The sequence below is a fragment of the Centroberyx affinis genome, unplaced genomic scaffold (assembly GCF_046629955.1).
Source record: "Centroberyx affinis isolate AG114_WGS23_722 - 3 ecotype Tasmania unplaced genomic scaffold, CSIRO-AGI_Caff_v1 ptg002199l_1, whole genome shotgun sequence".
Lineage (NCBI taxonomy): Eukaryota > Metazoa > Chordata > Actinopteri > Beryciformes > Berycidae > Centroberyx > Centroberyx affinis.
The window spans coordinates 75867-93316 of NW_027280504.1; the positions used below are offsets into that span (position 1 = coordinate 75867).

The window sequence follows — 17450 nt, forward strand, 5'->3', positions numbered from 1 at the left end:
TCAGAGTGTACCAAGGCTTCAATAAGGGGTTTTAAACCAGGTTGAGGGCGATTTTGACAAACTAACTGCGAAAGTTAGTGACGAATAGAACAGACAAATAATAGTTGGTTGGAAATGAATCCATTGAAAATTGAGTGAGCTATTCAAAATTAAAGTGAGAAAAAGTCATAATTCAGAGTGGACCAAGGCCTGAATGACAAGTTTTAAACCAGGTTAAGGGCTATTTTGACAAACTGACTGTGAAAGATAGTCAGGGATATTACAGACAAATCATAGTTGGTTTGAAGTGAATCCATTTCAAATTGAGTGAGCTATTGAAATGAAAGCAAGCAGGTGTGAAAAAATCTGCTATTTTATTTTTAGGCCATTTCACCCAGCCCTAATTACAGGATATTGTTACACCAGTTCTGATTACATTGATGCCTGTGTATTTCTGAGGGACTGTGCTGGATTCGGGGTGGGTAACATGGTCTATGATACACAGAAAGAAACATCGTACAGTTGGCAGATGGAAATGTGACAATATGGGGGTGCAGGGCTTGTGCGCAACAGCGGCAATAGATGGATTGGTTTGGCCTTTGCATGAACATAAAGTGCATCTTTATTTCAAATTTTTATTATAATTTTTTTTTTTATAGTGCTATCACTGTACTAAGAGTAACAATAGCTTGTCCAACTGTGATGTACCTTGTAATATATTAATATAACCCAATATTGTTTAATATTGTATACAATATTAACAATAAAAAAAAATTGAGTTCAGAATCATTAATAAAACATTAATCCTTGTAAAGGAGTGCAAAGAAATACATTTGTCTTGTTGTTTTATTGGAGTATATATAATCATAGGCAAAGAAAAAACATACTTCTTGTTCACCTCTTCCAAAGTACTGTCGAACACAATAATCATCAAAGGTGTGGAAGAGATAAACAAGAATCTCAAATTAACTCTTGATAATTTAGATCAATCCAATAGGAAGATAACTGCAACATCTGGATTGAATTTGTAGAGATTATTTGTTTATGGCATGGCCCATTTTTGTATTTCTTAACTCTGATTGGTCTCCTCCATGGGGGGAGGGTCTTGGTGATCAGTGAAGGGCAGGAGAGAAGGGAGCTGATTGGCTCCGATGGGCTGTGGACTGGAAACGGGCAGGGCAGGATTCCCCTGGACAGTCACAGGATGAGAAGGCACCTGCATTTAGACATCAGACATCAACAACAACACAGTAAAAAATCTTGTGTAAAAGCAGCACCAAATCACATACAGTCTTGCAAAGATGAAAATTTTAATATCCCACCAGTCCATGGGTGATAGATGATAGTCTCAGCAGACACAGTCACAGACACTGGTATTAAAAGCGTCATTCTCTGTCTATTGAACTACAGAGGACCACTAAGTATCTTTATGGACATCATCATCAACAAGGACCCCAAGTGGATTCACATTAGACCAGGGGATCCCTTGCTGAGAAGATTATGCATAATTGAAGTGCGAAATTGCATAACTATATATAGTGTAGGGGATCTCAACATACTCATATTGTGTTAACTTCTAGTATAGTGAAGAATAATTTGATATAACTCTGAATTTCACTATTTTTTTTTACTTTTCCAGAAACTCCTCGAGGCCCTCAGACTTACCAGACTGTCTGGCCTGAAACAAACAGTACCATGCTTACCACAGCAGGGTGTTTATAGTGGCTGGTGGTGCTGGGGTCAGGCTTTGCCAGGGTCTGCACGTCCGCATCACGGCCGTTGACCAAGCGTACACACAACTCCATGTTCCCCACCTCAAGATCACACAGACAGACACACAACCTTGTATCATTATTATACTTGTGAGGACATTACTATTCCTAGTAATGTTCATTCCCTAATTCCTAACTCATGTGTAACCCTAACACGTAAAAGTAAAAATCCTCCCTGTCCCCTCCCTATCATCAAACTGTGATGTTCAATGTATTCTAGGAGATATTTTGTCATGAAATGTTGTAATCTTCTACCTCACTTAGTGATTTTCTACGTTTCCCAGAGTGACTTTCACCCCATCCTGTCTTGTTGCTGCATTGCATTCTGGTCTATTGAGGCTACTCTCAGTGGATAAATTGGCTGCTGCCACTGCCAAGGACAAGGGCAGACTGCAGCGTATCATTCGCTCTGCTGAGAAGGTGATTGGCTGCAATCTGCCTTCCCTCCAGGACCTGTACGCCTCCAGGACCCTGAGGCGAGCAAGAAAGATTGTGGCCGACCCCTCTCACCCTGGACACAAACTATTTGAAACACTCCCCTCTGGTAGGAGGCTGCGGTCCATCAGGACCAAAACCTCACGCCACAAGAACAGTTTCTTCCCGTCTGCAGCTGGCCTCATCAACAAGGCCCGGGACCCCCACTGACACAGTCCCTTATCCCCCCCCCCCCCATACCTTTGCACATTCTTGGAAAAAATTTTGCACATACCTGTACAAACTGTACATTTCATTCACTTGGAAAAAAAACAACAAAAAAACAGTTATATTGTTATATTGCACATATATATTTGTACATATTTTTATTTCTTATTTCTTATTATATTTTTTATTACATTTTTAATTGTATTATTTTTATTTTATTTTATTTTATTTTATTATTTTTATGTTATTGTATGCACCTCCATGCCAAAGCAAATTCCTTGTACTGTGAAAACTTACTTGGCAATAAACTTGATTCTGATTCTGATTCTGATTCTGATTCTTCTACGGTGGAGTCTAGAAAGAAGCCCTTGCTTTTTGATTCTGAGAGGTTGACACCAAAAACCTGACCGTTTACTGTTGATGTTTGAAATAGCTGAACATTTTTCTGCTGTCAAACTGCATTGTATCTGTGTTGGAAATATCTTCACATGATTTGACACTTTGTCCAGGTTTTAACGGCTAGCCACGGGAATAAGAAAAATACACAACTAAACAACAAAATGGACCCAAAAATACAAGGTATATGACCTTTTTTTTAACAGGGTTAAAGTGTTTTAGGGTGGATTTTTCCTTTAACCCAACTTTTGGCAGTGTACGGAATATACCTTGTTCCTTTTACCTCCTTTGACCCAGCTCAAGTTAACACTAACCCATGATCCTGAAAAGAAGACTTTCCTAATGAGATCTGTTGAACAGTCCTCACAAGTTCAATTTAATATCTTAATTTCATTGAAATGAGATTTGGCTATTTAACATCTAAGAATGCATACAGTGCCTTGTATATCACATAGTAATGCTATGTGGTACATAGTGTTATAAATCATATATCTTCTCCAGAGAAGGTATCAAATTCAAATTAGTTCAAATTAGAGGGGGATGTAACTTGCTGCCTTGATTCACCATTTCCCTAAACGAGAAAGATGATTCACTCTTTAACCACGTTCAAATCACCACCTGAATATAACTTTTCACAGGTAAGCTTTATGGATAATGTATACAGCAAGTAATGTTGCACAAGGATATGCACATAATAACTCTTGAGGTTTTTATACCTGGGGTACAGAGTTGAGCTGGCCAGGGCTTAGAGAGGGTCTAACAGGCAGGCTGCACACTGGCACCCTCCAGTGGCCACTGTGGAGCTGGAGGTAGAGGGCAGATGTTTAAACGTTATGGGACAATGAGGCATATGAGTAGAACAATCATATGAGGTAGAAGAACAGATGGTCAGTTTATGAGGTAATTTTTAGGACAGGTTAGCTTTAAATGAATAAAAGTCATGTTAAATTAAGGCTTTTACGATTCCAGCATAAATTCCAGATGCAAAGAGACCTGGTTGTATTGGTCAAAGAGCTCCAGTTGTGCCCAGCCCCGGGACACCAGCTTGTGAACCTCCTGGCCGTAAACATCAAGACCTCCTGCTGCCTGGACCTCCACCACCAGAGAGAGGGAGGGAGACGGCTGCATCCTACAGGGAGAAAAGTTGAGAGTAGATATTCTTTTTCTGGAGGGTGGATACATGTGTAATGCATGTAGGTGAGACATATCAACAATTTATTCTTCTTTGGAAAATAAACTTTACTGGCAGGTTTTTATATGCTATACGCTAGAGACGATAACTATTAATCCTCCTCACTTGGTGATGCCCCTACCTGGGTACAGGCTGTTTGACTGACAGGGGGGCGTAGTTTCCAGGGGATAGGCTCAGGCTGTGGGCGTAAGGCAGTGCCCATCCCGGCTGGCACTGGACAGGGGGCAGCGGAGTCGGACGTCCCACTTCCTGACCCCCCAAGAAGAGAGCTGCCACCAGACGCAGCGCCTTCAGGGTGGCATCAACTCCCAGCACCAGGTCATAGAAAATCACAAAACCAGCCCTGCAAAACAATGGGTTAGCATTCACATGGATTAGCAAACAAAACAGAATAGATTTTACTGAATAGAAGCTCAACAAGAAAGAAATTAATTTGTTCCCTGGATAATTTGTAGACTTTAAAATATTTGTTTATATGTATATATGGGCTATTTAGATTTAGGATTTAAATATGCAATGAACTGCTTGGTGTGAGCTCAATGTGTAGCTAGATTACTTAGATTTAGAGGTGATTTAGAGGTGTAAATATTCTGCTTGATATAATGTAGATGTGTGGAGGATTGAACTGACGCAGGGTCATAAGGAGCCGGCCCCAGAGAGTCCAGAGGGTCCACCACATGTCTCCCCAATGGAGACGAGCAGGACCTGGCCTGGAATCAATGGCAAAAACACTATGACTCACAAATCAATCATTTATGGATGGTATGAAAATGGTACGATTGAAAGCAAGTGTCATATTTCTTGGGACTAAAAAAACATATTCTGTTTCATCCTCTAAACCTGCTGAGCTGCAGTGGTAAAGTGTGTACCAGGGCCAGAGGTGCATGAATGTGGGCCAGGGGATGCAGTGCTGGCTGGAGCGGGAATGGGAGTGGTGGACGGGGTGGAGGGGGCTGTCTGCGGTGCCTGGGAGCCTCTCTGGTTCTCTCCATCTCCCTGCCCAGACTCTCCATCTCCGCCTGTAGACTGGCCATGTGGTGGAGGCTCTCCCTCTGAATCAGCTGAAGCTCTGACCTCACTGCTGCTGGATTACACACAAATACACACTAAGACAAGGAACCTACTTGCCTATGCATATTATGGCCTATGACATGCAGAAGTGTTCAATCTGTAGGTATGTGTATAAAGCATGCCATCTTCCTGGATTGTTTCCTTGGCCCACGGTGCAACACACCCACCTTTTCCATTTCACAACAAGAACCATAAGTCCTTGGTGTGTGTTGCATCGTGAGGTGCTCAGGTCAATCCAGGAGGCTGATACTGTATGCTTTATATGATCCATTGAGTTGAGGCGTCCCTGTTCCACCATTGTTCCAGGAAGTGTTTTAACTGTTCATTTTTAGGGCAGAGGTTTAATAAAATCAAGTTCCAAGTGGTTCCACACATGTCATCAATATAAATATGTACCTTTAGAGTTTTTAATTACTAATTTTTATTCTAACACATTGAAAAACTACTTCATTTTTAAACCAGTTGGATGCTGTGGAACTACTTGGAACCGCCTGTTATGAACTCTGACAAATTTTATGAAAAATGGAACCACAGTACAGACAGGAGCTCCGTGCTTTATTGTGAGGATTGTCCAACCTTCATGGCCACAGTGTCTCTCCCTGGCCAGCTGTATCTTGAGGATCTCCTCCTCCAGTCTCTGGTTCTCCTGCTCCACAGCCAACAGCTCCCAGCTCTGAGCCCGCTGAGGAGGCTTCACCTCTGGTCACAGAGAAAGGAGACTGTGTTTCGTGGTCAGGAGGCAGTTTACTCTCAGTTCTGGGGCATAACAGGTCCCAGGTGTGTACCAAGTACTTGAGATGAGTTTGGATTTGATTCATCATCTTAGCTGTATGTCATACCCTCTCTTTTGTCTCACATGTTTCTTGCTTCTCTCCACTCAAAAATAAAAACCACCTTCACAATTCCGTTACTCTGTTTCAGCCTTAATTATTTATCGATCTAACTGAAAACCTAGCATTTGAATTAGACAAATGATAGCATCTGTTTAGATTATTTAAATCACTTTGAAGACATTTTATCTCTCAAATTGATTGCTTTTTTCTTTGTTGTGGGGGTTAGTAAATTCTAACCACGTCCTAATTCTAAATTTAGAGGTTGGTTTCCTTCCAGGTCTGGTTCAAGTCAGGCGAAGTGAGATGCACTGCACCTGTGATAGCCAGCTGAACTTAATAAACAAATCCAGGGAACAATGAGAGACCATTTTTGTTACAATATGCCTATTCAGCTCTACTTCATCACATTTAAAAAACAACAGGCTCCAATGAGCACTTCTACCATGACAGCCACTGTATCTGCTCTGTGACTCTTACTCTTCCTCCTGGCCTTGGCTCCGGCTCCTGGCTGGTGCTGCTCCAGAGTTTGGGCCTCCGCCTGCAGGTCGATCATCTGGGCCACAACGGCTGGATCTGACCCACCGGACTGCATGTATGCCAGCCGCAGAGCTCTGGACCGAGGAGAGACTTGACTTTATTTACATTCATATAACCGGGCAGGCGAGTAGGGCAAATTCATATTCACATATTGATAACCAATACTTTATCTGGGTAGAGAGAGGGCCAGCGACGGAGGACATGAGGTCAAAGGTGGCATGATGCATCTCTCTCTTCTCGCCCGGGTCTGGCTGATCAGCAGGTACAGAGATCTCTTTGACGCTGAAAAAACAAAGGAGAAAACAACAATATCATAGCAGATCATCTAAAAAGGATCATACTGTGGCGTTCATGGTAGAAGCCTCCAACACACATTACCAAATTCAGCTTATTCTACCTACTGAATATACTGAAACATACTGTATACTTGTCTCTCTCAATCAACTGGTAGCTGTAATTCTTTGTACTCTGGCTGAAAAGAATAAAAATCAGATTTCACAAACTATTCCTCTTGGTGGCAGAGTTCTACAATGGGTACGTCTTTATCAGTATTATCTGTATAAGTGCATTACCGACATAATTCACACACACACATGCACAATAAAAGAAATTGCAGATTTGACCCCAATCCAACAGCCAATATTGGTCCATCAGCAGTTATTGAAGTGTCATTGAGCAAGAAACTGAACTTCTACCTGCTCACTTATTGCAAGTCGCTCCTCCTGACACACTCTCACACACACACACTCACACACACACACAGACACAGACACACTGACGCTCACACCTATACACACTTACTGTAGCACGCGGAGATGTTCACTGAGTTGTTGCAATGTTTCCTCGTTCCTCTCTTCCTGCTCTCGGAGCTCCATCAGCAGACTTTCCAGGTGGCTGGTGCTGCTCTGCTCAGACAGGACACCCAGCTGACGGGCTAGCTCTGATACACACACACACACACACACACACACACACACACACACACACACACACACACACAAAGAAGGCTGGCTCAAAGACATCTCTGACATAAACGTCCAGCGACGAATTCTCAGCCAAGGATTCCATGTTAATAAATAGGAGTCTCTCCTGGCTGACGGGAGATATTTAGGCCTACAAGGTCTCAAGCAGTCTATTGCATCTGTTCCTCACCCTCTCTCTGCAGCTCCAGGTGCTGGTTGTGAGCATGTATCTGAGCCAGTTGCCGCTCATGGAGCTCCGCCATTTCCCTCATCTCCTTCAGTCTCTCACTGCGACCCAGCTGACGCTCACACACCTGAGGACCATGTTTAGAAATAGATGTATACATGGAAAGCATGTAGCCAAAAAAGAGCATATTTTCTTCTCTTACCCAGATCTACCCTCATTAAAATATACTTTTGTCTTGCACCACTCTTTTCCCAGAGTGACCTGTGACCCATTTTAACCCATTGTCTTATGACTTAATCCATATTTTAAGAACTTATAGTACATAGTTTAATTAAGTCATCAAGTTTTCTCATGAGCCCATACAGACCAGGACCAAGACATTTGAAAGAATAAAATCAGTAGGTTATTATAAAGTTTGAATACAGAATTGGACAAAGTTTTCAAATGTCATTTTCAAAAGGAATTCCAATTGTTTTGTTTTCCTTTTTCGCATTCATAAAGCTGTTTAAATATAGTCTGGTCTAGCCTGTATTGGAGGAATGGGTTTTGATCATGTTGAGTAAGACTAACACTGCTAGGTTGTGGGTTTGATTCCCAGTGAGGCCAGCCATACTAAAAATGTATGCACTCATGGTTCTTTGACGTGCTTTGGATTAAAATGTCCACTGCCATACGTTAGACCTACGTTACATCATGGGAGACATTTCCTGGAAACAAACCCCTGAAAACAGAAAGTGAAATTGTGAAGGAAATCTGCAGCTTTGCTATGGAGTGTGTGTTCTTTGTTCTGTCTGGTGCAGACTCATAGCATAGCTGTAATAATATTATGTATCAAAGCTTGTGCCAAACTCCTATCAATCATATATGCCTATGACTGATTAATTTTGCATTTTGCATTTTGCAGTTTGTTGGTTTGCATCATAACAATATGCAGTTTGTTGGTTCCATCGTAACAATATTAATATACAGTTTGTTGGTTTGCATCATAACGATATACAGTTTGTGTTTGCATCGTAATGATATGCAGTTTGTTTACATCATAATGATATGCAGTTTGTTGGTTTGCATCTTAATGATATGCAGTTTGTGTTTGCATCGTAATGATATGCAGTTTGTGTTTGCATCGTAACAATATGCAGTTTGTTGGTTTACATCATAATGATATGCAGTTTGTGTTTGCATTGTAATGATATGCAGTTTGTTGGTTTACATCATAATGATATGCAGTTTGTGTTTGCATCATAATGATATGCAGTTTGTTTACATCATAATGATATGCAGTTTATTGGTTTACATCATAATGATATGCAGTTTGTGTTTGCATCATAATGATATGCAGTTTGTTTACATCATAATGATATACAGTTTATTGGTTTGCATCATAATGATATGCAGTTTGTGTTTGCATTGTAATGACATGCAGTTTGTTTGCATCGTAATGATATGCAGTTTGTTCACATCATAATATGCAGTTTGTTGGTTTGCATCATAACGATATGCAGTTTGTTTACATCATAATATGCAGTTTGTTGGTTTGCATCATAACGATATGCAGTTTGTTTACATCATAATATGCAGTTTGTTGGTTTGCATCATAACGATATGCAGTTTGTTTACATCATAATATGCAGTTTGTTGGTTTGCATCATAACGATATGCAGTTTGTTTACATCATAATATGCAGTTTGTTGGTTTGCATCATAACGATATGCAGTTTGTTTACATCATAATATGCAGTTTGTTGGTTTGCATCATAACGATATGCAGTTTGTTTACATCATAATATGCAGTTTGTTGGTTTGCATCATATGCCAACACCCCGCTTTGGCTTCCTATTGATTTACAGTGGGAATCATTTTTAATAATTTCTGAAAAAATAGAACCTTTTAGACATTTTGAAATGAAATGAAATGAAATATTGAAAATGACCACTCATACAATGCTGTTTAACAGATCAGATTTCATCATCAGCCCTGCCTACACTGTGGAGGGGAGGTCACACCATTTCCAAGAAATCAGCCACAGTTTGTGAAACTGCAGCATCACTCTCAGCCCCTCCTCATTCTAGAGGAGGAGTTTCTCTATGCAGACAGTTTATAAAGACAGGAACCAGACCGCAGACTCACAGGATCAGAGACTATTCTCCTGTAAGTACCTCTCTCCCCAACATTTCATGCTGTTTTGTTTTGTTATTTGAAATATAATGTTGCATGCACCAGTAGTGATGTTTTACTTGTGTTGTGTTATCTGCAAATCGGTTTAATGGTTTTTAATCTGTAAATGCAATTAGGACTGGACGATAATTCAATATCGTCTTTCAGTGGGATTATATTGTGATGATATGGTGATTTTGGGATATCGAAACGCACAATTCTGCTGTCTGAACTGATGAGAACAAGCAAATTTTATTTAGAAACTCAGGCAAAATGAAGTATGGTAGGAATATTATGTGAAAATTTCAGTTTAGTTTGACATCATACCAAACATTACCATTCGGTTCAATATGATGAAAATTAATTTGATTATTTAACATGATTTTGCTTATGTGAGCCATATCGTCATATATATCGATATCGAAAAAATCCTTATGATTATCGTGATATTGATTTCAACCATATCGTCCAGCCCTAAGTGCAATGAGCACTCACCGACAGGTAGTTACTGAATATTCTGTATCAAATTAATATATTTTTCTCTTTGTTGAAACATTTCCCAGCACTGAAAGATCAACAAACCCATCAAAATAAATAAAATATTTGTAAAAAAAAATAAAATAAAATTGCGTACATAAATGTGTTTTACCTTGTAACCAGCCTGTTGCCTTAAATAATACAAGTAATGAAATCAACTAAAATACTTTTAAATCTGGGGTTATTGTTTGCCTCGTTAATAGAGGCTCTGAAAATTGCAAAGAGCAAGACAAGTCAATCTACTACCCAATATTATTAGTTATGTGCTGTCCCCCCCCCCCCTTATTGTTTTGTATCATAAGTAACATTTATACTAGATGTAAAACTGTCTTCGCTCTGCTGTAGAAATAGCTGCGTCATGTTCACCTCTACAAGCATACATCATCATCTCCGACATCATTATCTCAGAATTCGGAGATCTTTTCTGAGAATTAAATTCATCATTCGTCATTAATTCCGAAAATATATTTTTTTTCTTCTGGTTGAATGCATTAGGCTTCCCTAGTCTAAATATAGTTACATAAAGTGGCCTATTGTAATCAATTTGCATATTATTATTTTTGCGGCTTTTGCCTTTATTGACAGTTTTCAGTAGAGATCGACACACACTCACACACACACACACACACACACACACACACACATATACACACACACACACACACACACACACAAACTCGCACTAAGCATTCTGTTTTTACATAACGGGAAAGTAGCCCACTTATATTTGTAGCTATAGTTTGTGAAAGTACCCTAATACTGTACCATAGTGATACTGTACCATACTAATACTGTACCATAGTAGCCTACTGATGCTGTACACAGTAGTGATACTGTACCATATTAATACTGTACCATAGTAATGTAAATGTAATACAACATTTACATTACTGCTAATGTAATACAACTCTTTTGTGAAAAAAATACCTTACCAGGTAACAAGAATCTAACAGGCCCGCAACATTTAATTTTGTGGAAGCGTCCCTGTCGGGAATCAAACAGAGCACATTAGTGATAGGTCGTGATAGGTAACCCTAACCCTTGCAGTTACATTAATGGGTAATTTATTACGTTAACAGAATTATTACACTATTTGCTGCCAATTGTTACTATGTAAATGTTTAATGGGAAGTTATCACATCAACAACAGTTTAATTTTATCTTCCATTAAAGGGAAGCGCATGCTGTTTAAGACCTGAAGCCCCTGACTCATCACAGCAGCTGACAGAGACGGTACGAAAGTTGTTTTATTATTTCTAGTCTAGTCTAGTCATGTTTATGTATATAGTCCTTTATGACAAGCAAGTCTCAAAGGGGTTAACATACCACATTGTATTCATGTCATACATGCTACATCACTATATATCATACTACATCATATATACATACTAGATATACATCATATACAACATCATATACGTACATACCTGTTATATACTATACATCATATACTATACTACATACTACTATAAATACATATAAATATATATAAATGTCATATATAAATGTAATATACATATTACATATACATAATATACCACATCATACACCATACTACATAGTACTTTGTGTACTTCTTCTATTACTATTTTGGTAGAAGAGAGAATGCTCAAGCTCAGTCAGTCACTTACTATCTCTTTTACATCCTGTATGCACATGCATCATGCACATCTGTTTTTCACAGTGCATTTACAAACTTACTTAATGTGTTTCCACTACTGCACTAGTGGGAGTTCACTACTTCAAGACTGCAGGAAGGGAAACACACCCCTAGATGGAGCAATCAGCTCAAATTTTCTATTATAACCTATTCAAAGTACACAGTAGATTAGTACTGATTAAACTTTAATGATGCATATGGGGGAATTGGGTTTGACTATAGCACAAAAACACATACATTTTCAGCTAGAAAAGGTAAATTTTGCTGTGCAGTTTGTCTTTAAACCAAAAGCTTTTACTCTGAAGGGGTTTGGTGCCTTTGACCTTTGACCTACAGGGACTGACCGTCAAATATCTTTCAATATATTTTCTCTTTGTCATGAAGGCAAAGTGGCTCCCACTAGGATCTGGGAAAGTCAACTACTGACAGCTACTAACCCAAATCCTCACAGTTCTTACTGGGTGCTACATACTGTGTCTGTATGAATGTCAAGCTGAATGGATCTGGAAAACTGTCACATATAGATATTGTATATGTATATATAGATGCCATTTATATAGGCATACATAGGCATTTAGCAGATGCTCTTATCCAGAGCAACTTACAGTTAGTGCAACAGTAAAATAAGTGAACATTACTTAAGCATCAACTGGACGAGTAGCCAGATAATTCAGAGTGCCATGGAAACAAAAAGTGCCACAACACTGAACAAGAAAAGTAAAGTAAGAACGCCTATCAGTAGGTGTTAAGTCAATAAAGAAGTGTACGTATAATAATCTAATAACATAATAACGAATATATCCATAAATTATATATTACATATCTCCCAGTAGCCCTGTTGTGCTGGTGAGATTATCTCACTGACACTGAATCTGCTGTTTTTAGTAGTGGTTCCCTCATTATTTTAATCTGCACCTCACTGTAGCTCTGTTGTGTTGCAGCAACTTTACAAAGTGACAAGTAAATAACAAGTATAAACAAACTAGCACTAATACTGTTGTTTGTTTTCTCCACCACAGACTGAGCGATGGACAGCAAGACATTAGAGATGCCATCGCTCGGCCGGCCTTTCACCCTTGGGATGCTGTACGACTGCCGCATGGACTCGCTGATCCCTGGTAAGGTTTTAAATGTAAAGCTACTAAATGAAATGCAACTGAGCAACATCCAAAACATTCACTATTTAAAGTCATAATCCACAACTTTTTCATATAAATAAATGTTTGTTTTGCTCCTCTCTATCTGATTGATATAACACAACATTGATTCAACCTATAGCCAGTTCATGAAAGCTTTTACATTTGTTGTTCTAAACACCTGGTGTCTGGTAGCTCTTTCCTGGGAAAAATCCTCTGCTACACAGGAAGTGATGCCTTTTATATTTCCAGTTTGTTTGGAATAAACAGAAGAAGAACTGGGTAGTTAGCATGAGCAGCGATAGCCACCATGGCTGAACAAAGAAAAGAGCGACACTACAGAAACTCAAACAAAAAGGAAAGTGACCGTCTCCAAGCTAAAACTAGTACGTATTAGTCATGTGTCCAAACGTTTCAGCATATATCCACTGTTTCATTTGCTGATCGAAGTTGGATAAATATTACCATAACTTACATTTTACTATATACAACGACATGCTTGCTTACGTCTATCTCAGCCCGAAAAGGATGAAGTTGGACAAGGTGCTTATCTCTTGGGTCTAAGCCATGGAGCTTTGTCTACTTTCGCCAACATTTCCTGAAGCAATGTGATTTGAATTGTTCGTAGACAGTGGCCTAATTTAGATTAGGCGTACCTCAGTAGTTAATTAGATATCATGCAATTCCTTCACCATTGTGTTTTCTGCCATGTAATCGGGATATTTGGTAGTAGTCATTTACTTTTTCAGTTCTGCTCTGTTGCTTTCACCTAAAATGTAGTTCACTTCAGTCTTTTTTTTTCAACTTTACTGAAAAGAACTGCATCCTGGCTTTATGGAAATAAAAGTAAGAACTTCATTTTTTCCCCCTCTGTTGCAGGCGTGACATTGTGGGACCGTGATGACCTGGAAAAGAATATACGAGAAACATCCCATCCCAACAGTGACTTTGAGATAGTTACATCTGAATCAAATGAGGATAAATGTTCAGCATTAAATGTTGAAGGCTCTCTGAAGGCAAGTTTCTACTCTGGACTGGTAAAGGCTGAGGGGTCTTTTAAATACCTAAATGATAGTAAGACTTCCAATAATCAGGCCAGAGTAACACTCAAATACAAAACTACCAAAAAGTTCCAGGAACTATCAATGAATCATCTTGGAAGAGACAATGTGAAACATCCGTATGTTTTTGATAAAGGAATAGCAACACATGTAGTCACAGGTATCCTATACGGGGCGCAAGCTTTCTTTGTATTTGACCGTGAGTTGTCTGGAAAGGAGAATCATAACGAAACTGAGTTCAATCTGAAGTTGGCGATCACGAAGATTCCCAGACCTTCCGGGGAACTTGAAATTTCCCAGCAAACAAAAGACATAGACATTTCAAGTGCTGAGAAATTCTCCTGCAAATTCTATGGGGACTTTTATCTTGAGAGCAATCCTGTGTCTTTTCTGGATGCAATACAAGTCTACCAAAGCCTTCCAAAATTACTGGGAGCAAATGGAGAAAATGCTGTACCAATGAAGGTCTGGCTGATGCCCCTGGAAAGGTTAGATTCTTCTGCTGCTCAACCTATCCATCAGATAAGTATTCAAATAATAAACCAAACAACGATTCTCTTTGATTTCTTGAGGTTGATGGAAATGAGGTGCAATGATGCAATGAAAAGCCCTATAGGCCAACAATTCCCACCGATTGGTGAAAAGGTGAGAATTTTTAAAGAATTGTGCTCTGAGTACAAGCAGAAATACCAGAGGATTCTGGCAGAGAAACTTCCATTAATCCGGGGAGGTAGGGAAGAGGAAGCTGTGCTTGCAGACCTCCTGAAAGAGAGACAATCTTCTCCATTCAACAACAAATACCTGAGCGAGTGGATTGATTATAAAGAGAGAGAAATTAACATCTTAAAATCTCTTACTGACAAGATGAAAAACACCAACATTGTCACATCTCGAAATGCGCTTGACCATGAAATCCTCAGTGCAGAGCAGGCTGTGTGCTTTGCTTTCCCCTCACTGGAAAATTCTGAACCGTACCTCTCAGCTTTATCAAACTATTTAAAAGAAACACCCAAAGCAGAGAGTCCTCAAGAAATCACTTATACTCATGATCTAGAAAAGGAACAATGGTGCTTTTCAAAGGACGTATTTGATGCAATGTTGCAAAAAGCAAAGCTCTTCAGTGATTTTGCAGAGGCCAACAAGGACAACAAGAACATTCGCTTCCTAACAGCGGGTATAACAAATGAGATGCAAAAGGGTACAAGTATCCACCTATATAAAGAAGGCTCTTTAGTCACTGAGAACTTTGAGCCGCCTTCAAAGCCTGAAACACTAGCAGCAAATGACAAAACCTGCAACAGTGTGACAATGAAGATTAGCCCTCCACGATTTGGAGCGGAGGATGTCACCCACTACTTGGTTGAGTACTGTGCCAATGGAGAAAGTAGTTGGCAACAAAAGACAGCATCGAAAGCCAAAGAAGTCACAGTGTCCAGTCTGACTCCTAACACAGAGTACAGGTTCAGATACAGAGCAGTGTCCTCAGTAGGTATAGGGCCAGCCAGTGAAGTCAGTGGTTCCATTACAACCGAACCCAAAATAGTAGATCCTTGGCCACTGTATTCCAGGAGGGCATCTGACTTTCCTTAAATCCCTTAAAAAATAAATAAAGAGCATAACAACTGATTCGGTTCATTTTTGATACCAAACCCACTGAGCAAAAGACATCTAAATGGTTATAGACATCTAGGCTAAATGAGACTAGGGTTTAAAAGTGAAAGTTTACTAGATGTCTATGCCTTAAACTACTCTTTTGGTGTAAATTACAAAAATAGAGCATTTTCTTGTACTTCTCTGGTGCATATTTTTGATATTTACAGCTGATTATGCATTGTTTAAATATGTAATAATGTATTTACTGCTTGGTCTAAAACTGGGCTATACACGCCAAAAAGATCCTGGGCTATGTGAGAGCTAAATCATAGATGTAACGTTGAAATGACGTCTAGTGCTCAGTGGGAAGTTTGCTGGCTAGGTGGTGTTTGAACCTTCGGGGCAATCACAGTGCTTAAAAACAAAAAACTCAACCCAACCGGGAAGCCAGGCCACATTAAACAAATGCACAATCAAATAACAAGTGCAGGCAGTTTAATCTGAGCTGCGGAGCTGCTCAGATTAAACTCAGTTGTGTTGTGAAAAAAGAGAAAGAAGAAACTATACATTCTGTCTTATTTTCAACCCAATGTGAGTGATATAACAATGTGTTCAAGTGAATTTAACTTAGACAGACATGTCATTTTCATTATTGCAAGATCCATCTTTGTAACTGAAATTAAAGTGTAAAGTTTGCTTGCTACCTGGCAAAGAGAGTGAAGTAATATGTATAGCTATCTATTGTTGTGTTATTGACTGTAACGCTAGCTAAATATGTTGCAGTGGTGATATATTATCTTTGAGTTAATCTATAGTCATTTAAAAGTTACCTACAGACAGCCATCACTGACTTGTGAATATATGCACTGCTCTATTTAACAGAGCCACATTGAGGCAGGAGGATCAGCCTCAAATGAGGGGATACAGGCTGCAGAGTTCAGGTGATTAGATGATGAAGAAAGTTAATAAAGCTAAGATAAACATATTCCTGGTTTTGCTGCTGTTGGTGCTATCATATAAGAGTGATTCCCATCTCATATCTAATACCCTTGTACACAGTAATATTCAGTTCATAAGCAAGTTAGAACAGTGATAAGGACTACTATGTCAGAGCCATATGGTTATCTGAAATTAATCCACACCCTCCAGCCAATCAGAATCAAGCCATGTATCATGAATATTAATGCATGATATTTTGAGAGCTGATCATGTCATGTCATATTTCCTCTAACAGGAGGAAGTTGAGCCAGTTTTGAGGGAAGAGGCAGAAACTATTATGATAGCCAGTAATAATAGTAGCAAATAATGATAAAAACGCCATCAGAAATTGGGATCCGGCAGTAAAATTACTTACTACGTTACTACATAACTTACTAAAAAGATCTTCAATAATAGAGGAGCACAAAATTGCACATAGTGAGCCAAAAAACAACAACCTTAAAATAACTTTAAGATAGGCAATATTTCTCCTCAGGGCGCAGTGTGTCCCCTCTTTTCGCTGTTACCCTTAATGACACTTTGTTCGTTACCATGTTCTTTTTATACTCTGTGATCTGTGATTGGATATACATATTTGACCAATTAAGGAGCCTTATTAATGTTTGAATATGAAAATAAATGTATGTTCAACCAATACAAATGTGTAACCTTCATTAATTTGACATGAACAATACACTTACGTTATTGTTTGTTTAATTATAATATATATCAAACTGTGTTTAATGGCAGGGCCACAATGG

At 39.1% G+C, this 17450-nt stretch overlaps 2 protein-coding genes across 2 annotated transcripts; one reads left to right on the top strand and one right to left on the bottom strand.

Moving 5' to 3' along the window:
* Positions 1-1048: 1048 nt before the first annotated feature.
* On the bottom strand, positions 1049-7647 carry LOC139655171 (coiled-coil domain-containing protein 17-like). The gene is made up of 12 exons (XM_071532507.1): positions 7575-7647; positions 7224-7362; positions 6588-6704; positions 6363-6496; positions 5629-5751; positions 4851-5065; positions 4612-4691; positions 4103-4324; positions 3783-3918; positions 3506-3592; positions 1683-1793; positions 1049-1168 (listed from the first exon to the last, which is right to left on the bottom strand). The coding sequence occupies exons 1-12, from the start codon at positions 7645-7647 to the stop codon at positions 1049-1051; spliced, it is 1557 nt and encodes a 518-aa protein (XP_071388608.1).
* Positions 7648-9705: 2058 nt separating this feature from the next.
* On the top strand, positions 9706-17297 carry LOC139655170 (stonustoxin subunit alpha-like). The gene is made up of 4 exons (XM_071532506.1): positions 9706-9718; positions 11435-11494; positions 12941-13039; positions 13937-17297. Exons 3-4 carry the CDS (start codon positions 12949-12951, stop codon positions 15706-15708), a joined length of 1863 nt encoding a protein of 620 aa, XP_071388607.1. The 5' UTR covers positions 9706-9718; positions 11435-11494; positions 12941-12948; the 3' UTR covers positions 15709-17297.
* The last annotated feature ends 153 nt before the right edge of the window (positions 17298-17450 follow it).

Excerpts from the sequence above, each read along its gene's own strand:
- LOC139655171 (XM_071532507.1), bottom strand. The coding sequence starts at position 7,647 with ATGGCGGAGCTCCATGAGCGGCAACTGGCTCAGATACATGCTCACAAC. Across the intron at positions 4,692-4,850 it reads TTCATGCACCTCTGGCCCTG|GCCAGGTCCTGCTCGTCTCC; the intron begins GTACACACTTTA and ends CATTGATTCCAG. Across the intron at positions 4,325-4,611 it reads CCGGCTCCTTATGACCCTGC|GGCTGGTTTTGTGATTTTCT; the intron begins GTCAGTTCAATC and ends ATTGTTTTGCAG.
- LOC139655170 (XM_071532506.1), top strand. The coding sequence starts at position 12,949 with ATGGACAGCAAGACATTAGAGATGCCATCGCTCGGCCGGCCTTTCACC. Across the intron at positions 13,040-13,936 it reads CATGGACTCGCTGATCCCTG|GCGTGACATTGTGGGACCGT; the intron begins GTAAGGTTTTAA and ends CCTCTGTTGCAG.